General features: G+C 40.6%; 1 protein-coding gene across 2 annotated transcripts in view; it reads left to right on the top strand.

Annotated features, from left to right (window-relative positions):
• Nucleotides 1-10,934, top strand: part of mrm1 (mitochondrial rRNA methyltransferase 1 homolog (S. cerevisiae)) — a 34,610-nt gene extending 23,676 nt beyond the window's left edge. Inside the window, exons 6-7 of one of the 2 annotated variants that reach the window (XM_069911526.1) lie at nucleotides 5,066-5,235; nucleotides 10,472-10,934. In XM_069911526.1, the coding sequence (XP_069767627.1) occupies nucleotides 5,066-5,235; nucleotides 10,472-10,558 (257 nt within the window). In that variant the 3' untranslated portion in view covers nucleotides 10,559-10,934. The remainder of the gene's footprint in view (nucleotides 1-5,065; nucleotides 5,236-10,471) is intronic. The other variant, XM_069911525.1, reaches the window with a different exon arrangement.
• The last annotated feature ends 11,233 nt before the right edge of the window (nucleotides 10,935-22,167 follow it).

Here is a 22,167-nt window from a genome sequence, read left to right as displayed (position 1 = left end):
GCAACATTTACACTGGAGCCGATGCGAAACGCCTACCTTGGCAGGTAAGTACCGGGATGAAAATGACCTTTCACCCCCCCCCCCCCCCCCTTATCGTGTTGGTCGTATTCACACAGGTGAGTGAAACAGTAAAAAGGTGATTAAATATCGGCTTTCAGGGGCAGCGTGATGGGATGTGGATGGAAGGTGCTCCCTAGGCAGGCTGGTGAAGAAGCATGTTTGTGTGTTCAGAGGTTATGGAAGCCTCCAGATGGCACAGTCTGAAGTTATCAGGGATAATACGACATGGATACAGTCCCTGAAATGCCAGTGTTTTGGGGAAAACTGCAATCTGGCAAATCTGCTGCCTACTTTTTTATTTTTGAATATTTAATTTATAATTTTCCAGACAATATCATTGTGAGTGAGTACAATCACCACCGATTACAACTTATCCAAATCCATTTGATACAGATTCCTCTGTTGAGTCCAAATTTATCCCCATTCCTACCCTCCCCCTCTTCTGCTCTCATGACACATAATATTTAACGCTTGACGAATCAAAAAAGATAAAGGACAATAAAAACACACACAACAAGGGAATAAATCAGTCATCAGGGAGTTATAGGTATGTTGTGGTATGGCGGCCCGGGTCCAGGCTGATATTTTTTTTTCTTTTTTCTGACAACCCAGCTGGATTGAGACAGGCCACCCTCCCCCGCCCCCCCCCCCCCCAACACAATCACTGAGGAGGGCAGAGCAATGAGGCGCAGTCATCCTCCCTACAACTGTGCTTCTATAAAGTTTAGGTATGGTGGCTTGCCTACTTTACCTGCATCTGTGAGCTGAGGGGAAAGAAGGTGAAATCATCTTGGCTTGAGTATGGACATTGAATAATTTCCTAATGCAGTTGAGAGCAGCAGACTGTGAATGGAGCCTGGAATATTGGGAAACAGCGTGATCTTGATCTGTAAGCAAAGCAGTTAAGACACAAGCGAAAGGCTGAATTTGAGATCATGGCATTAAATGTGATTTGAATGTTGGCTCTTTAAATTGCTTAGTTTCCCAAAAAGTGGTTTAAGTAATGCGAAAATAGGCTCTTCTGCTAACTTGTCCACTCTGGCCAGTTGCTGACCTGAATTTGCCTTCATGGAGCCTGTAATCCCTCTAACCCAGAGGTGGCCAAACATGGCCTCTGGGCCAACTGTGGCCCATTGCCCATTTTTAAGTGGCCCATTAGAATTTAATCTAACAATAAATTGCACTGTATGTACATTACACTGTGTTCTAACACTAGACGTCGCTGCCATTTTGAACAACAACTAGACTGATTATTGAAATCTTCCTCAACGGTGAAACCATTTACCTCATTTAATTAAATATGGCGCAACCAAAAAGCAAGGGATCAATTTGTAAGGAATCTGTTAACTTTAATAGCCTATTTATTACATAATGCATCATATCATTAAGGTGGACACTTGGGCCATGAACTATGTTCACTGAGAGTTGTGGAGGAATATTGGAGACTTCTTGTCCCTTGATCTCCTCCTGTTCTTATTTTGCACCCAGCTTTTTTATTTTGCTCTGCTTTTTGAATGAGAGTTTTATTGTATTCATTTAAATTAAATTTAAGAGCAGCAGATACAGAATTGCCTACTGTAATATGAAACCACATCAATAAACTAGTATAATGTCAACAGTTAAACTGTTTATAGTTATTTTGATATAAAATTAATTTTCGACAGCACAGAAGTTTTCTGGTCTAAAAACACCATTTTTCTTGCTGTGTAATTGATTGAAAACTGCCGGGCTTGATATTGTTTGGCCCGTGACTCTTTATATTTTTCAGTATGCGGTCCATAACCAAAAAGGTTTGGCCACCCCTGCTCTAAACATTACCTCTCTATATACCCCTCAAAATGTATTTTATACATTGTTATTGTACCCACTTTTACCACTTCAATTCGATGTATCCACCATCTTTTCCCTCTGATGTCCTTTAAATCTTTCCCTTCTCACCTTAAATCTTTGCCCAATAGACTCTACTCTGGTGGGGGGGGGGGGGGCGGGGGTGGAAGACTGACCATTTACCTTATCTATGTCCCTATTTTACCTGGCATTCAGGGTGCTGAGGGGTGACAATGTAATAAAGCATGCCAGATGAAATAGCCCCATCCCATCCAACTAGTGAAAGTCATTTGTGAGCCAAGTTGTTCAGACCAGGGAGGTTGAAAGTTAAACTGGAAACAAAGTTTGGGGATTTCACTATTGTTGATGTAATTTGGGGAAATTCTATTCAGATTTCTTCACTCAGAGAGTGTGGATCGAGCTTCTAGCTGAACTGGTGAATGTGGGGACCGTTTTAACATTTGAGAAGAACTTGGACAGGTACCTGGATGGGAGAGGTATGGAGAGTTAGTTGGACTAAGAACAAAAAAAAATGGTTCGGCACAATCTAAATGGGCCAGGATGGCCTCTTTCTGCGTTGTAATGGTTCTAATGCTAATAATGCTGGGAAGTTGAATGTTCAATTTCAAGTAAGGGAAAGAGGAAAGGAGTTGCTGTCCATTTTCAGTTGGCACAATTCTTCAGAGCCATGGAAAGGCATTTTTCATCCCCAAGTACTCACTGAGTTCCTGCAAAACACAATATCACAGAAGATCAACATTCAAAGTCATCGCTGAAAGTGACATGGGTGTGACATAGTTGCCACCGAAAACTAATGAAGAAAATACCAGCTTCGAGGTTTTCTTGTCATTAACTTTCCTTGCCTTCTCACTTTACACAGTCTTGGTGCTAATCACTGGCTGCCCGTTCACTTCTTCTCCTAAATGCTCATGATGACACATTACAGCTCAACCCCAACCACTGACCGCTTATTTCACTGTCGAACAAATCATATTTTAGCTTTATCTTGTCCTCAGAAGGATAACCTTTTAGCCCAAAATTAATAATACACTCTATTTCCAGTTAATTTTTGATGTGTTCCGATACAATGCAATCTGATGGGACGAAAGCAAGACACATTTAGACTTTATTGCTCAAATTTTAGGTTGCAGATATACCGATCAGCTTATTTAAAAAAAAATCTTTGGTTAAATTTCTTCTACCCACGGGCAGTGTGAATACTGAACGACTGAAGGGCCTGCACACACTAACCATCCAAGACTCTCCTATTCATGAAACAATATTTATTTATTTGTGCATAGATGAATACTTGTCATGCATATGTATTTCTCTGTCTGGTTGTGAGACAGCATGTTTTGCATCGAGGATGCTGTTTTGTCGGGTTGTACTTGCACAATCAGACGACAATAAATTTGACTTATTCTTCCATTCACCAACGCCAGTGTAGTTCTGGTAGCACCACTGGCTGTCACGTACTCCCCACAGATCCTCTTTCTAGCAGATGAGGGGGAGGTGAAATAGTGATCAAAGATGAGCCCCTTGGTTGAGTTACACTCCCACAACCTCCCCTTTTGATACTCAAGGCCAATTAAAGCACCCTACCGGTCGGTGCATTGTGAGTAACCTTTCTTCTCAGTGACGATTCATTCTTGTGTATCTGGAATCCTCATTGTGCGAAGAAGAAAGAACAATGTTGACAGAAATGTTTTTCAAGTATTGATGTAAAACACTGCGTACATCACAGAGACAATAAATTTTGTGGCTTTCTAGAGATGATTGATACTAATGTTACTGAAAAATACTTATATGGTGGTTATAATTTACCACAATTTCAGATTTAATTTAAAGTGATGTCTATTAATATTATAATATGCTGGTTTGGAACTGTTAGTGATGCAGTAAAAAGTACATTTCTAGACATATTGAAATGAAGGAAATATGTAATCAATGAAGCAGCACACCATTATATGTAATACAGTTTGCTTTTTCTTTTCCTGTTCAGCTATTATTTGTTTTGTAAATGATTGTATTTAGTTTTAAGTTTCTATTCACCCATTGTATTTTGCTGTTTTAATGGTTAAAACATACATAGGCTGTAGAACAGTAATGTTTGTGGGCAATGGGGAGAAAACATTGGTCGAGCTCAGCTAACCTTCAAAATATCCCATCTATTTCTTTTTTTTGCATTTCAACAACCGATAGAACTGCATCTCGATTCCTTAGAGGAATTCAGGCTGTTCTTTTTAAAACTCATCCAAGCTTTCTTTTCCATCATGGTCGTCTTTTCTCCAATTTGACCACTTTTTTAAAAATGTGGACAACCTGAACGTTACTGGTGAGTGTCTTTGACAGGAAAATGACTTTTCTGTATCTGAAACTCTTACAAAATTCTTCCAAGGCCTCGCCAAGATCCTGCACCAGCCCAATCCTCACATCTCGCAACCTCTCTTTAACCCTTTAGACTCTGGCCGTTTTTATCCTTTCGTAATATATACTCTGAACTGAGTCCATGGGTGAACTCTAGTACGAATACCAGTTTGAACCAACTGGTGATTTGGCTATAAACTCAGTCCCGGAAAACTGGGACACGGACACTGAAGGGTTAAAAAAAAAGATAGACAAGATTTCCCTCTTAATACAAGCTCTAATTTCAGAAAATGACTGGTAATCATGTAATTTTACATTTTCTGTGCATCACAGAAACCAAATTTAGAATATTGCAGGTGCAATCTTATCCAGAACATCAATGACTTCTTAAAAATCACTCATAAAACTATTGTAATTTATTTCTTCAGTGAACCAATGATTCAAACATGTTAACATGGTTATATTTAACATAAAAATTGTCTCCTTTTAATAGTACTATATTTGCAGTTATCAATGTGAATGGAACTTAAATTTAAATGTAGACATACTGTAACGGAGTAAGTTAGTAAAATATATGTTTAAAAGGGGGAATAAGATCAGGTGGTATAGATCACTTCTCACAGGCAAACATCACTTGACAGAAACTGGGAGAGACAGAGAGAGAGAGAGAGAGAGAGAGAGAGAGAGAGAAAAGCAGCAGGCAGTCAGTGAAAGGCTGGAAAAGTGAAAAGCTAAAGATGGGTTTTGAGTTCTGAGTTCAGCCTATTTGAAATCTCTAGTGGCCGATTGTTGTGTGTTTCTCCTAAAATAGGGGAAAAGAAGAACTCTGCAGTAACCTGGAAGAAGGCAGCACGTTTCTTCAGAAAGGCACTTCAGCTGCTGATTGAAGGAAGTCAGTTTGCGTGTCCAACCAACATCTCTCTGCACCCACCAAAGACCTTCCGGACTAGTAACAACTCAAGATACCAGAGCCTGTTGAAGGTAATGACTGTTTAATTCTATGCACAGTACTGAAAACTGCCTGATACCAGTACACCTGGAGAAGAGAACAGTTAATGACTGGACAGTGAAACAGAACAATCTTGAGCTCAAACGTACACACACACACACACACACACACACACACACACACACACACACACACACACACACACACACACACACGTATTAGGAGGGGGGGTTAAGTAACTTAATAGTGATATGTTAAATATTGATCTTATTTTATTTTTCTGTATTAAGGAAATAAAACCAATTCTGTTCAAGTAGCCATTCTCCTGGTGAATTTCTCTTGCTACTGGTTTTTGAGTCCTTAGGGCTCGTAACATACAGGATGTAACATAAGAGGCCCTTCCAGCCCATGAGCCTGTGCCAAACAATTACACCAATTAACATACAACCCCCATCCTTCCCCATGGGTTCTTTGAAGGGTGGGAGGAAACCAGAGCACCCGGAGGAACCTCACTCAGACACGTGGAGAACATACGAACTCCTTACAGACAGTTCCGGATTTGAACGTGGGTTGTTGGCGCTGTAACAGCACGCTACGCTAACTTGCTCAGATTATTTTGCAATAGGCAAATTTAAGTTACCTCAGGTAATAGCACAAGGTTTGAATATATGGGAATGAAAAGAAATGCTATCAAAAAGATCTCCGCATTAAAAATAAAAGGCACATATTAATGTTTTGCTACATTTATTTCAAGGTAGTTTGTACTATAACTTGAATAAGAGAGCAACCAAAAATTCTTCATCTCCATCTTACTGGATCAAAATGTACGTTCTAAATCAACAATAAGTGGAGTTGTTCAAGTGAACCAGTACGGACTTGAAGGGCCGACATGGCCTGTTTCCGTGCTGTAAACGGTTATATGGTTATATATGGATGTGGTTTAAAAATTGATTTTGTTTATTCCGATCTGATTCATTGTCAGCTAATTGCTTTATCTTAAACAATTATTTTCCCAGATATTGTCAGACTTTGACACTGAAATTAGTCTCTAATTTGTGCCTTGCTTGGAGAAAAATGACCCAATTGCAGACAATTGTAATGATACACAATAAGTATCGAGTTCAATTGACAACCAAATTTTCAGTCCATCAAAGGACAAAAAAAATACTGTATATTTTGAAAGCAGGAAATGCTGGAAATAATAAGCCTCCTCTTCAACGTTCTGTGGAGAAAAAGGGTGGCTTTTTCAAGTCAGTTTGCTTTCATTAGGACTAGTGAAAATTTGGGGTTAAATATTGCAGAGAAACAGAAGGGTTGTAGGGAATAAAAGGAATGTCCGTGATGTGGAAACGGAGAAGCCGAATGGCATGAGTGGCGGTGTGCTGCTGGCTGAGAGAAGGTGAGAAAGTCTTGTTAATCTCAGACGATTTGTCTGCAGGAGATGAATTAGAAAGATGAAAGAAAGCGATAACATTGAACTCTGCAATGCAAGCGAATCAAAATTTACTGTCACGAACAAGCCATGAAATTTGGTGTTTTGTGGCAGCATCACAGGGCAAACATTCATATTATAAACTCATAACATTACTATATAAAAATAATAATGCACGAAAAATAAGGCAGTGTCTTTAGTTCATTGATTATTCAGGAATCTGATGGCAGCGGGGAAGAAGCTGTCCTTGTGCCGTTGAGTGCATGTCTTTAGGCTCCTGCACTTTTTTCCTGATGGTAGCAGAGTGAACAGGGCATGGGGGTGGTGGGGGTCTTTGAGGATGGAAGCCACTTTTTTAAGACACCGCCTTTTATAGGCGCCCTTGATGGAGTGAGGTCTGGTGCCTGAAATGCCGTAGGCTGAGTTAACAATCTTAAGAGTTGGCACCACCATACCAGCCAGGATGCTCTCCACGGTACACCTGTAGAGAGTCTTGGTGACATACCAAATCTCTTCAGACACCTCAAAGTATAGCTGCTGGCGAGCCTTCTTTGTGGAGCAATGAGGGGCATGACATCTGTCGAGAGAGAACAATGATGTGGACGTTATAGGTAGTTGATCCTTCATCAAAATGGGCTGATTCTGATATTGACTGGAAAGGCAGGTTACCTCCAATTAGACATAGAGCTTAACAGCATGGAAACCGGTAATTCAGCTCAATTTATTCATTCTAATCCAACTGACATTCTGAGCTAGTCCCATTTGCCTGCATTTAGGCCATATCCCTCTGAACCTATCTTATCCACATACCTATCTATTAAATGTTGCAATGTCACTCATTCCACGGACTAATCACCCACAGTGTGATTATGTTAACTTTTAGGTCCCTTTCCCCTCCCACCTTAAATCAATGGCCTCCAGGTTTAAACTCCTCGACCCTATCTATGCGCCTCATTTTTTTATACCTCCACCACACGGTTGGGCGGTATGGTGAGTGTAGTGCTTAGCTATTGAAGTGATCAGGGTTCAAATTTGGCGCTGTTTGTAAGGAATTTGTACATTCTCCACCTGTCCTTTGGGTGCTCTGATTTCTTCCCACCCTTTAAAATGTACTGGGGTTGTAAATCAGTTAGTCATACCTTGATGAAGGGTCCAGGCTTGAAATGTACCTTAGTCCAGGCTCGAAATGTTAGTTACCCTTCTAATGGTTGTTTCTTGACTTGCTGAGTTTCTCCAGCATGTTTGTGTGTGCATACTTTCTTGTTTAATCACGAAGTTTAGAATTGACTTTGCTAAAAACGTTGAATGTATTAAAGTGGAATTTGTCCAAGTGAACTTTGACTTCATGGTGGAGGGGAAATCTTGATTAAGGAAAAAGGAGTTGTGTCAGAAGCATTTGTGTGAAAGTCATAACAAAAGACTACAATTGCAATGTTTAAAAGTTTCATGGATAAGTAGAGGGATATGGACCAAACACAAGCAAATGGGACCAACTTGTAGAAGTATTTTGGTCAGCTGAGATAAGTTAGGTTGAAGGCCTGTTTCTGTGTGGTATGGCTCTATGACTGACAAAAAGGTGTCGGACGAACTGTGAGAAAGGAATGGAGTCCTCACAGCAGGTAGGATGAGAGGAAGCATGGTCAAGGAAGCTGTTGGATTCCGTGCCTTACGATGAGTATTGGTCGCTAACCTATTCCTGAGATGGAGATGGAGGAGCTGACAAGGACAATAAGACCATATCTTAGGAACAGAAATAGGCTATTCAGCCCATCGAGTCTGCCCCACCATTTAATCATAAGCTGATCCATTTTCTCACTCGGCTCTGGTGCCTGTCCTTCTGCCCCTAACCTTGCCCTGACCTCTCTTCCAAAACTGCCTGTGGCAACAAATCCCACAGACTTTCCACCCTCTGGCAAAAGGAAATCCTCCGCATCTCTCTTCTAAGTGGGTGCCCTTCTATCTTGAAGTTGTGCCCTCTTGTCTGAGACTCTCCCACTATGGGAAACAACCTTTCTACATCTATTCTGTCCATGCCTTTCAATGAAATTCCCTCCACCATTCTCCTAAATTCCAACAAGTGCAGGCCAAGAGCTGCCAAACGCTCCTCACGTGATAACTCTTTAATTCCTGGAATCATCCTTGTGAACCTCCTCTGAACCTTCTCCAATGTCAGCACATGCTGTCATAAATGAAGAGTCACAAACTGTTCACAATCCTCAAGTGAGGTCACATCAGTGACTTATAAAGCTCTAACATCACATCCCTGCTCTTATATTCTATTCCTCTTGAAATGAATGCCAGCATTGCATTTGCCACCTTCTCTATTGACTCAACTAGCAAGTTTACCTTTAGTCTATCCTGCACGAGGATCCCCAGGTCCCTTTACAATTTTTTACCCATTTAGAAAATAATTTGCCCTTTTTTTTTCCTACCAAAGTGCATGACTGAACACTTTCCGACATTATAATTCATTTGTCCATTCTCCTAATCTGTCTAACTCCTTCTGCAGCCTTCCTGTTTCCTCAACACTCCCTACTCCTCCACCTACCTTCATATCATCTGCAAACTTGGCCACGTAGCCATTCATTCCATAATCTAAATAATTAATAGACCAAGAAGTGGCCCAACATCGACCCCTGTGGAACACCACTAGCAACTGGCAGCCAACCAGAATGTGGTCCCTGTATTCTGAAACTCTGCTTCTTGGCGATCAGCCAACTCATATTTTGTGTTTTACTAAGGGGTCTTACCTTATTAAGTAGCCTTGTCAAAGGCCTGAAAATCCAAATGCACAAACACAACATCTGCATCTCCTTTATCAACCCTGCTTGTCAGAAATGGACAATGAGTTTGTGGGAGAAGGTGGAAATTGGCAGCAAAGATCTTGAAACTTTTAAATTCAGCACAAAAGCATGATGTTTGCCTTTTAACCAGCTTAGTTCTGCAACCTTTAACACAATGGCACCACTTGACATCTTCCCCTCCCCTCTATTCAGCTTTTTAAAGAGACCATGACTTTCTGGTTCACTCTTTCTCCACCAAACCCATTCCTTTCTCATACCAACTCCCCATGCATCCAAACACCTGTTCTTTTATCTCTTTCCTTCTCACCATCTAGTGGTTCACATATGATGTCCAGATGAAGCGGCGGTTCACATGGATAAATTCTAATTTCATATAGAAAGTAGCCCCCTTATTGTTGGACAAAGCAAACAACAATTGGGCGATGACTGCACAGAACACCTTCATCACTCCACAAGAGTGATCCTCTGCCTCCATCTGTGTGTCACTTTAGTTCTCAATTTTGTTCCCATTCTATCAGTTTATATTGTTTGTTTGAACTGATTTTTCCACTTTGTACTCTTGTACTGACTTACTTGTACTTTATACGAGATGTCCACTGGTCTGCTCGCAAAACAACCTCTATCACTGCATTTTCGATACATATGACAAATTGAACTTGTATTAGAACTGGGCAGTTCTGATAAGGGGTCATAAACCTGAAAATCTCCATTTTCCTATCTCCATTGATTCTACCTGACATGCTGAGTATTTCCAGTGTTTGCTGTTTTATTCCAGATTTCAGGCATTGCAATATCTTTTTTAATCCCTTTCCCTCATCTATTTCCTTCTTGGTATAGTTTCTCAAGATGATCAACTACAAATAAAACACATGCAACACCACTTATGCCATTCAGTTTCTCTGATCTAGATTTTCCCTTTTGGTTCTCCCCACAATTCCCTCCTGAATTCAACTTAAATCACGCCTGATTCCAAACTTTACCGTGTTTTACAAAAGCTTGTTGACCTGCTAACTCTGTTTTCTGACTCCACAGATACTGACTGAGCATCTCCAACATTTTTTAAAAATTCTTACATCAAAGTGGAACTACTGCCTCACAGCTTCAATGACCACAGTTTGAACTTGACGCGGTCAGCCTGGAGTTTGTCTATTTTTCCTGAGACTTCCAGGATTTTCCCTGGGTTTTTTCAGCTTCGACCCAACAGTAAATTAACCCCAAGGTGTAGATGACTAGGGGTATTGATGGAAATGTGGAGAAACGAGAAATGACTCATTAAAGTTGTTCTGTGAATTGAAATCTTTAATTTCAAAGACTAGAGTGTACAACAGAGCATGCACTTCAGTCATACATTATTGGGACTCTTTCTTTGGCTTGGCTTCGCGGACAAAGATTTATGGAGGGGTATGTCCATGTCTGCTGCAGGCTCGTTGGTGACTGACAAGTCCGATGCGGGACAGGCAGGCACGGTTGCAGCGGTTGCAAGGGAAAATTGGTGGGTTGGGGTTGGGTGTTGGGTTTTTCCTCCTTTGTCTTTTGTCAGTGAGGTGGGCTCTGGGGTCTTCTTCAAAGGAGGTTGCTGCCCGCCGAACTGTGAGGCGCCAAGATGCATGGTTGGAGGCGAGATCAGCCCACTGGCAGTGGTCAATGTGGCAGGCACCAAGAGATTTCTTTAAAATAGCATTAAGCTATCTTCTCCAGCAAAATCCTTGGCAATATTGGAGGATCAGGAGACGATGTCCTTACCAGCATTTGGACCTTAATGTTGCAAACATCAATGGGAATCAATGCACTTAAGGTACATAATGCTCTGTGAAGTGCTATATCCCTACATTAAAATTCTACATAAACGCAATCTCTTGATGTATTTGAATCACATTATGGCAGTATTTTAGATGGAGTTAGCTTCATGTGGATGGTATGGTGGATCTTAAATGGGATTGTGAAATTTAATGGAAACACATATACTGTTGGAAATCTAAAGGCCATCTCCAATACATTTGGGAGCCAAGATACTTTCATTGAAGTCTTTAAATGCATTTCCAGGCTTGTAACTATGATTTGGAAAATACAACAATGCAGAGAAACATAGTACATGTGATCTTTAATCTCTCTCCCCCCCCCTGTAGAGCTCATCGAAAGAATCAAAGACTTGTTGATCCAAACCAAGGCTTTTATTAGCAAAAGACAGGAGCTCTTCACAGGTGGCCGACCAATCCGGAATGATCCGACCTGGCTAGGGACACAACCCTTTAAGGCCCAGACAGTAGGCGTGGCTAAGCTCTCAGCCAATTGCTGTAAGCACAGTCTAGATACTGTAACTATATACACTATATACATTGGTGATAGATCTGTACTATCACACCCCCGCCCCCCGCTTTGAATTGGGTCAAGTTATGGGGAAAGATGATCTTGTTTTCTCCACATTCAGCACCCACAGGGAAAAGCCAGTGAAGGGCCCCAAGTTAAGGTAGAAAATGGTGGGCACGCCATCTATTCTGATAATGGTCCTACAACACGAAAGCACGTTGATTTGAAGTTTGAAGTTTTATTTTTTCACAATGCAGTTCTCCTGACAAATTCATGGAGAGAATCTTCCCATATTGGAAACAACATCAATTAATTGGCTTTCGCTGGACACTCGGATTAGTCTCCACTGACTGGGTTCCCAGTATCTCTCTGTTTCAGTTGTCTGCCCCTTCTGTAGGTTTATCATTTGGTGTAAATATTGGGTTGAAGTGGTGCTCTGGTACCAATGCCTTTTTTTGGGGAGGGGGGGTGGGGTAAGACAAAACTCTTTGCAGAAACAAGCAGAACATAGAACCTTGAGAAATTCAGCAAATATTTAATTGCTTCCTGGAAAGTAATTAAAACAGGACCACAGAAATCTCCCAACATATTAATTTGATAGATAAAATTTCATCTAGAAATCTCTTTTCAGTACATTGGATTAATGGAATGCACAATAATTTATTCACACAAGTTGGTGACTTCATGTGAATTATTTGGATTGAGATTTTTGGGTGTCCTTCAATTACTTTTGTTTCTAAAGCACTAATTCCTCAGAAACATTGTCCGCCACTCTCCGAGGACCATTACTTTTGGTTCTTCTCTTTATTGATCGAGCTATCTTCCTCTTGTGCCATTAATTAAGGTTGTAAATGTAGTGCCACCCCTGGTACACTCCTTTATTGGATTTGAGGGACGTAATGCATTTAAAACTAAAGTAGATTTCAGGCAGATAAAGGTGGCAATAGGCACCTTTACACAGCCACTGAACAGCAGAAAAATTCAGGAAAATTTCTGCTCCAGTGGCAGCTTAAGGTGGTGTGTGAGTGGGAAGGGAAGATTTGAGAGCCACTGCTGTAGACCCAAATGTTACTGAAATATTTTGCTTGAGAAAAATTGTCATTGGGCTATTACCTTTGGAGTTATGAAAACATGCACATAACGAGTCAATTAGGTATGATTAAAACAGTGGTTTTCAAACTTTTTCTTTCCACCCGCATACCACCTTAAGCAATCCCTTACTAATCACAGAGCACCTATGGCATCAGGATAACTTAAAGTGGTATGTGAATGGAAACATTTTTACGGAGCAGTTGCAGTGTAAATTGACCGCAGCCACTCCGTAAAAAACAGGCCCAATGAATACGACGTTCCCCCTCCGACAAACTTCACAACACAGGAAGGCTGTGCAAAAGTGCCCCCGTGTAAACGGCAACATCGGGACACACCTGAAGTAAGTATGCTAAATTTTTTTTCAGAATAATTCCGGTTTCTGTGTAAAAATGCCCCGTGATTGCAACTGAATCCAGCAGTAATGAGTTGAACCAGCATTTGAATCTGACAGAGGGAGAGGGAAAGGAAGGAGCATGTAAGTAAACAATAGCTATTCATTCATTACAGTCTGTCTTTCCTTACCTGAATAAACGACACCACTGGGTAAAGTTTACAATTCTCCGGTTGTAACGTGATAATAGCACTTTGTAAATGTAATCAACCTTGGGTCTTGTTAGTTCCACAGGTGCAATTAACACAACCATCTGCTAAGCTGTGATTAATGGTGTTTACAAATAGGCTACAACACGTTAAATATTGTTGTACTCTTCTCCCTCACTTTCTAGTGGAAAGGCCAGAAGAGTTTAGCATTTTCCCTGTGGAGGGGACGCTATGGGCTTCTGCTAATTAGCAAAATATTTCTTTGTTGTAATTATGGAAACTATCATTAAACTCTGTACCAGCTGTAGTCTTGGCAAGGTCAATGCAAGCGTCAAACCAACTAATAGGATTTGCTATAACCTGTGTCTCGTCACAAATTGATGAATATGGATAAAGCTCTTTGTGAGATGTAACATATGGTCGGTTTAAGAAAACATACATCTTTTATTTTACAAACCCTTCTATTTTGATCAACTACTGTACATGACATTAAGGTTCTCCATTCTAATTTTTATTCATCATTATGAAAGAGTCTCCGCAGAATATTGTTGTCTGCAATAACGTGTGTTTGGGTATAAAATAGCAAGGTCGCAAGAAATTTAGAAATGCATGAAAATGGATCCTCAAGTGAAAAGTTTTGCAACTATATTTCTGCTTAAAGCGCACAGAAATTGGTCAAATAATTGGCATTCTGTAGAAGAAACTAGTAACACAATAAAAAAAAAGGAAATGTCAAGAGTGAAATATTTCACCTGATCCACTGCTATGTGCTAAGCAGCAGTCAAACCATTATTGTTGTGATCTGAACTAATTCCTGGAAAAGATAAATGTGTTGGCATGCACAATATGGGCCAAAGAGCCTCTTCTTTGACTCCAAGACTCTGTGAAAGACCATTCAACTGAAAGAACTTCGATTTAAATTTTGCATCATGGTCACCAATTGTGAATACGTCTAGCTGCTGAGATGAGATGGGGGTTAATCATTTCCCTCACTGGGCATCACAACTTCTAAGATATTATGATAGCACCACCTGCTGTATCATCCCAATTTGCTTCGTTTTACAGTTACTCCCTGACTTATGACTGAAATTGGGACTGAAGGATCGGTTGTATCTCAAAATGGACACAAGTCAGAATTTTGTCTATGCGCATAGAGTACTGAAGTCTTAAAGCAAACTTTTAAATTAAATTTTTTTTCATTGTAGATTTGACGATAAGAACTTAAAGCTTCCTAAATTTGTTAATCAACCTTGGTGAATCTTTCCACATTCTGGTCCCACTTACCTTGTTAGTTGGTGTCCTGGGGTCCATAGGCTGGGTGTGGCCATCTTGATTCAGGGCACATGTGCAAGTCTTTGGTTGGCGTATGCACAGTGGATTCACATACTAGAGATCTGTTGGGGCATGCGTGAGAGTTAAGCACCCTAACGATATTGAATGAGGGCCCTTAACTCTCGGGCATGCGCCCACCAAACTCCAATATGCGAACCCACTGCGCGTGCGCACAGGAATCAAAATGGCCGCGTCCAGCCTACAGATCCTGGGACACCGACTAACGAAGTAAGTACACACATTTTGGCTCTTGCATGTCCTGCATTCCTGTGATAGTTTGTCAAATGCAATATATTCTGTGTCAATTTTGTATTTTTTCTTTATACGTTTTTAAAAATTTTCTGTCGTACGTGCAGATAGATGTAGGTCGCAAGTCAGGGAGTACCTGTATTTCAATTTCATTGCTACAACTGGTATCATTCAAATTAATTTGTTTTGTACCCCATTTGGATCCAGTCAATGGACCTAAGATAGACTTTGTCCTTTGTGCCTTATTCTATAGACCAGTACAGTATTGAATAAAAATCTGATCTGACCCATATAGGCATGTGGTGCATGTGGGAATGGTTGATGGTGAGTGTATGGTTTATAGGCAATAGCAGCCTGCTTTGTATACTTTTAAGTGGGAAAAGTTGAGAGAGTATTTGCTGGTACTCTACAGCAAATAACACAATAATAACACAAAATAGACACATTGATTTTATTGCAATCTAATTGAGGATAACGGGTAACAATATGTATAAATGGGGAGATACGAAGGAATTTTTTTAAGTTGGAATACAAAATGCACAGTTGAAGTAGGACATGGGACAATTCAGGACCAGAATAGGAACTTCAGCCCACAATGTCTGTGTTGAACATAGTAGCATTTAAAAGACTTTTATATAGACACATGAATATGCAGGGAATAGAGGGACACATTTCAAGTGAAAGTACCAGAGGTTTAGTTTAATTTGGGCATTGTGTTTGGCACAAATATCATGAGCTGAAATGCCTGGACTTCTGTACAATTTACATTCTACATTCTGATGGTCTGTCATTTATTACATTTCTGTGAGTAAAATTCCTTACTTCATATTTTGGAATTTAGTTATGTCTAGAACAATGGTTCTTAACCTTTTTCTTTCCACTCACATCCCACTTTAAGTAAACCCTATGCCATCAGTACTCTGTGATTAGTAAGGGATTGCTTAAGGTGGTGTGTGAGTGGGAAGGTTGAGGATCACTGCTCAAGACCCAATTGTTACTAAAATATTTTGCTTGAGAAAAATTGTCATTGGCCCATTTCCTTTGGAGTGATGAAACCATGCACATAACGAGTCAGTTAGGTATAATTAAAACAGTGGTTTTCAAACTTTTTCTTTCCACCCGTATACCACCTGAAGCAATCCCTTACTAATCACAGAGCACATGGCATAGGGAATACTTAAAGTGGTATGTGAGTGGAAAGAAAAAGGTTATGAACCACTGGGTTAGAACATAGAACAAAGAAGAAGAGTTCCTGACCACTGGTTCTGTCCATTCTAGCCTGGGGAAACATCATTCTGGCATCTACCTTGTCAAGTCTAACACAAGAAGAATGGCCACCAGAGGGAAGAGGCCACTGTGTTGGCAGTAACAGAGAAAACATAGTCTAAGTCAAATCTACAGGTTCAGGAGGAAATTGAAGGGCAGCATGGTTAGCGTAGCGGTTAGCACAAGGCTATTAAAGCGCCAGCGATCGGGACCGGGGTTCAAATCCCACACTTCTGTAAGGAGTTTGTGCATTGTCCCTGTGTCAGCGTAGGTTTTCCCTTGAGGCTCCGGATTCCTCCCACCGTTCAAAGCCTACTGGGGGTTGTAGATTAATTGGGCGCAATTGGTGGCGTAGGCTCATGGGCGGAAAGGGCCTGTTTCCGTCCTGTATGTCTAGAAAATAACACGATATGCTTTAGTACCTATGGAATAACCTCTAGGGCAGTACAGTACTAAAATAATTCTTCTTCTATAGACTGGTTCTTAGCATGCAGTGATGTAATTATGGGGCCATATGAAAATGTGTCTCACTGACCATAGCTTTGAATCTTAGATACCAGTTTAATTAACATTACAAACATGCCCATTACACTCTGAGATCCTTTTTGGAGTGAAGATCAACAACACGGCAACAGCACCCCTTACCAGGCCTTAATGGAGAAGGTAAAACATATCAAACACAAAATGTTTCAAAGTAACTTCATTTGCAGCCTCATTTACTGCCTGGAGAAACAGCAGTGGTAGTAATTAGCGTGGGTAAAACCAAACATGTCAGAAAATGCTGTTTTGTGCTTGCTTTGCATGTTATTTCATAATTTATTCTGTTGGGTGAACTTATACTGATGTTCGTAGTGCCGACTTCCTCCATATGTTTTATCCCTGCATTTCATTGCACACAAATATAAATTTATGCTGCAATGTGGCTGTGGAACAGCCGACACATTCTGTGTCACAATTCATCATCTACAAAGAGGGATTTTGTCTATTTCAGTTTATTTTAATGCACTGCAGAGCAAATATGAAAATATATTTGATGCTTGTGCTGAAAAGTATTTGTGCGCATCTCTGGCCAGCGTGAAGCTTGCGTGGATGGGAACATGGAAATACAACTCCGGGCTCCATTCACTTCAGCGTGATTCCGTGCTGGCATCAAAGCCCTGACATTTTTTACCTTCAGTGAAAAAAAACGATCTTCCTCACCCTTAGATTGTGGTTGGAGGCTTAGTTGGAAAAAAGATAACTTGCATTTACCTGGCTCAGGAAGCAGAAAGTGCTTTATGATTAAAAAGGTAGTAAATTTTCCCGACAACAAAGGAGTGGTCATACTATAGCCCCCCCCCCCCCCAGCCCAACTGCAGCCCGTTACCCATTTATAAGTGGCCTGTAGGAGCTGGTGAAGGGGCAGCGCTGCCGCTGGCGTAGACCTGCGGGGGGCGAAGTCTCAGCCCTCGCCTGCAGGCTCCAACCACCCTGTCCAACTGTCGTCGGCTCTGTTCAGGCTGTTAAAGGAGCCACCGGTGGTTGGAAACTGCCGGGCTTCATATTGTTTGGCCCGCGACTCCTTATATTTTTCAGTATGTGGCCCACAACCAAAAAATGTTTGGCCACCCCTGCTTTAACCCAATGATACCGTGGCCAGATGTTTTTGGAGTTAGCTGACGATTATTACCCTGGATTCTGGTACAACTCCTCTTTAAAATAGTAATTTATTGTGTGCCCAGCTAAGAGGAAAGAGGGTCACAGTTTAACTTTTCATCTAAAAATGCAGTTCTCTCTGTATAGCAGCGTCAGTCTAGATGTGTTTTAGTCCTTCTTCTGGGTATATAGGCTATATCAGTTTTAGATGTGCGAGGGTTATGATTCCTGACAAAGCTTTGGGAGCAGACTTTACACCTGACTAGAGATGGTGGCTCCAAGCCTCTCATGCAGAAACCCTTTTAAACTCAGGACAATTTTTGTCCAGTTGGAGTTGATCATTTAATGTCATGGCTATTGAGGGACTGGAAATTTTGTAAACAGAGCTGCCGGATGTTGAATGGTTACTCAGAGGCTATTTTGTGAGGTTACTTAAGAATGCAGAGAACAAGGGTATTATTTGATGACTTTTGAGAAAATGCAACACTCCTCTTACAGTGTAAATCATTTTTTCACTCACTCATTATGTTATTATTTGCAAATACTATCCACTAACCTGTGCTTAGTGTAATAACTGTGAATGTCACCAAGATCTCAATGTAGCATTAACTGTTTAAGCTCATGTTTATTGTCTTGTGTGGTGGAAAGTGCACTGACCGGCTGCATCACGGGGACACCAATACCCTTGAGCAGAAAGCCCTGCAAAAAGTAATGGACACAGCCCGGGACATCACAGGCAAAGCCCACCTGACCATCAAGAATGTCTACAGGGAATACTGCTGGCGGAAAGCAGCAGCAATCATCAAGGATCTACATCACCCAGCACACGCTCTACCATTAGGAAAGAGGTATAGATGCCTCAAGTCTCCCACCACCAGGTTCAGGAACAGCTGCTTATCCCTCCACTGTTAGACTCCTCAATGACGAACTCAATCAGGGACTCATTTAAGGACTCTTACTTTTGGACTTTATGGATTTTTTTCTCTCTCTGCATTGCACAATTTGTTTACGTGGGTACGTTGTACAGTTTTTTTTGCACTGCCGTATGTTGTAATTCTGTCTTGCCTGCTAGAAAAAGAATCTCAGGGTTGTAGGTGATATTATATACAGTGTGTATCTGATAATAAATCTGAACTTTGAACGTTCTACCAGGAGCAGAGAGAAGGGTTCATTTTGTGAGCAGTCCAGCAAGTCAAATCCAACATGTTTATAGATATAAAGAGACGAAGAGCAAGAGCAATGTGTTATATTACAGATCAATTATTACACCCCAAGGGTAGCGTGAAATCACTATTGTGAAGTTCATTCAGGAATCTGGCGGCTGCAGGGAATAATTTGTCTTTGATCCTGTTGCTGCGGGATCCCACACTCTTGAAAGTTCTCCCCAACGGGAGGAGGGAGAATGGAATGCGACCAGGGTGTGTCCTTCAGGATGTTGGCTGCTTTTCAGAGCCAAAGGGAAGTATAAAAGGAAATGAGACGTAAAGCTGAGATCTTAATTTTCTCCTTTTCTCATGACGCTATTTCAAAGATGAGCACGAAAACTTTCGCTGATCAATTGTCTAATATTTATTTGTCACTCATTATTAGTTTACAAAAAAAAGATTTTTTTTGGCCCTGACCTGTTAGTATTGTGAGAGCATGCTGAAGGAAATTGGCTATCTTATCTCTAACATTAGCACAGTGTTACGTCGCAGACCAGCAGCAATAGAAGTTCACCAACTTAACCCCCAACTATTCGTGAATATACGTGTGTGCGCGTGCGTGGAATACCCAAACCATTACAGATTAGGCACAATTCTGGGAATTCAGTTTGCAGTTCCGTCTTGCAAATCCTGTGTTGAAACACTCAGGCTTTTAAACTGATGTCCAGAAGTAACTACGAAGAAGGTGGGAGAGATTAAGTGAACAAATTGCTGAAAACTCACGAACCCTTGTCGAATTTCTTGTTGAGAAATATCCTCTCATACAATTGGTTGTCACAACTCCCCTTTGACTTGCACAGGGGAAACAAAATGTGTGACTTACACAATGTTTCCAAAATCCTGGCATGGGTCAGTCAAAAATGACCATCACAATGGTCACAATCCAATGCAGCAATTCTACTGCTTCCTTCATCTAGATATGGGTCAATCAAAGTCACTGTGGTTCCATAATTCACCTGACAAGGAGAATTATCCAAATTGTCCATTGCACACAAAGTCATTCCACCTCTGTCCTCATTAGAATGTCTGATGGTCAAATCTGATGTCTCTTTAAGAGTCCCCCTCACCACCTGTCTTCCTGGATAAAGCAACAAATGTTTCTCTCTCTTCCTCCAGAGGGTTAACATTGGACACAGTCAATATCTGATTGTTGCCATTTAGTTCTCCACATTCATGATGGTCGTAGCCCTTAAAGTGACAGCCCCTAAATGAAAACAGGAGCTTGTAATAACAGCAACTACAGTACTTACAGTAACAAATATATCCCAAATGTTGGGAAAGATATTGGCACGTCGAGAAAAGGATAGGTATTTGTTCAGGTGCCTTGGCGTGGGCGAACATGTCTCTCCATCCATCACAGTCTCTGACCCTCTGAACTGTAGTTGTTGCCTCCCTTGGTTCTAACCACACTACCATTTTCATTCTCTTGTCTCCCTCTGCTTCATTTTCCTTCCAGCTTTCTAGTTGTAACTAAATGTTCAAATACAGTGGTTTTCAAACTGTCCCCCTAAACTCACATTCCACCTTAAGTAATCCCTATGCCATCGGTGCTCTGTGATTGGTAAGGGATTGCTGAAGGTAGTATGTGAGTGGGAAGGGAAGGTTGAGAACTACTGCTCATGACCCAATTGTTAGTGAAATATTTTGCTTGAGAAAATTTGTCATTGGCCCATTTCCTTTGGCGTCATGAAACCGTGCACATAACGAGTCAGTTAGGTTTTCAAGATTTTTCTTTCCACCCACATACCACCTTAAGCAATCCATTACTAATCACAGATCACCCATGGCTTAGGGATTGCTTAAGGTGGAATGTGATTTTAGGGGGGCAGTTTGAATACCACTGTTCTAATTTATCCCTTCACATGATGAGTCCAAAGAACTTTGTTTTCTGATTATTTTAAGTAATGCACGTTTTGTTTTTGTTCTTTGTAGAACTTCTTAGTTTGTTCATCCTGTCCATGTATGATATGCACAGCGTTCTTCTGAGAAACCACATCTCTGCTGCATTGATTCTTTTTTCCATTGCATTTGTGATGGTCCATGACTCTCAGCCATACATCATACACCAATATAGCACAGGTATACAAGTGCTTTCTTATGAATGGGATGGCGTTTTCCCTAGCCAGTGATTGAGCCTGGGTCTCTTAATTATCTCTGTGCTGGGAATTACCGATACTCCACAGTTTCTGCCATAAACATTGTAAAGAAGTCCTTTAGACTATCTACCAACCTCTGATCACTTCATAACTTGTCATTTCTGGACTTGTTCAAAGATCCTTTTGTTTCCCTGATAAATATATTCAGGAAAAATTCTTTCATGTTGTACTTAACTCTCTGAAATCATCATCTTACTTTCCATTTTTGTTTTTTCCTGTCTCGGTGCTTTAATGCTTAACATTAAACATTTGTCTCTGTTCTTTGATTTACCTGTAAATTTGAGAAGGCTTTTGTTCTCCCTTATCTGCTAAATTGCTTTTATTTGTTATCAACATTTTTTCTTTCTTCCTCTGTTACACAGCTCATTGCAATATGTTTACTTTCTGTTCTGAGTAATGTATTCTTGAAATGTTCCATTTATATTCTGTACTCCTCCCTTCTAATAATGTATTCTGGCTTAACTCTCTTAAGGTCCATTTATGTTACAACTGCAGTGTTGTGAAACTGCACACATTTCTGGTCTCCATCTTATAAAAATGATATAAGGCCACTGGAAAAGTTGCAAAAGAGATTTATAAGGATAATAAAAAATAGAAGTTATACCTATCTGGGAGGTTTGAATAGATTGTAGTGGCTTTCTATAGAAAAGGGGGGTGATATTACTGAGTTTGTTAATTTACAAAAGTCTGATTGGGTGGAGAGAGAGGAGACATTTTACCTTGAGGTAAGACCAGAACTGCGGTCCAGACATATAAAATAGTTAATAATAAATGGAATGAGAATTTAGGGAAACCACTTCGGTGTAATTAATTTAAAAGCAAAGGGACGTACAGAGTGAAGAGAGATAAATACAGGTTATGTTCATTTGTGCTGCACCTTCAGTGTAATTCTAGGAAATATATTATGACAAAGTATTGTAGCCTATATCCAGAGGAGGATCCCAAT

Source organism: Narcine bancroftii, chromosome 14, assembly GCF_036971445.1.
Source record: "Narcine bancroftii isolate sNarBan1 chromosome 14, sNarBan1.hap1, whole genome shotgun sequence".
NCBI classification, from domain to species: domain Eukaryota; kingdom Metazoa; phylum Chordata; class Chondrichthyes; order Torpediniformes; family Narcinidae; genus Narcine; species Narcine bancroftii.
The sequence above is the reverse complement of the archived record's forward strand: the minus strand, read 5'-3'. Positions and strand labels throughout refer to the sequence as shown.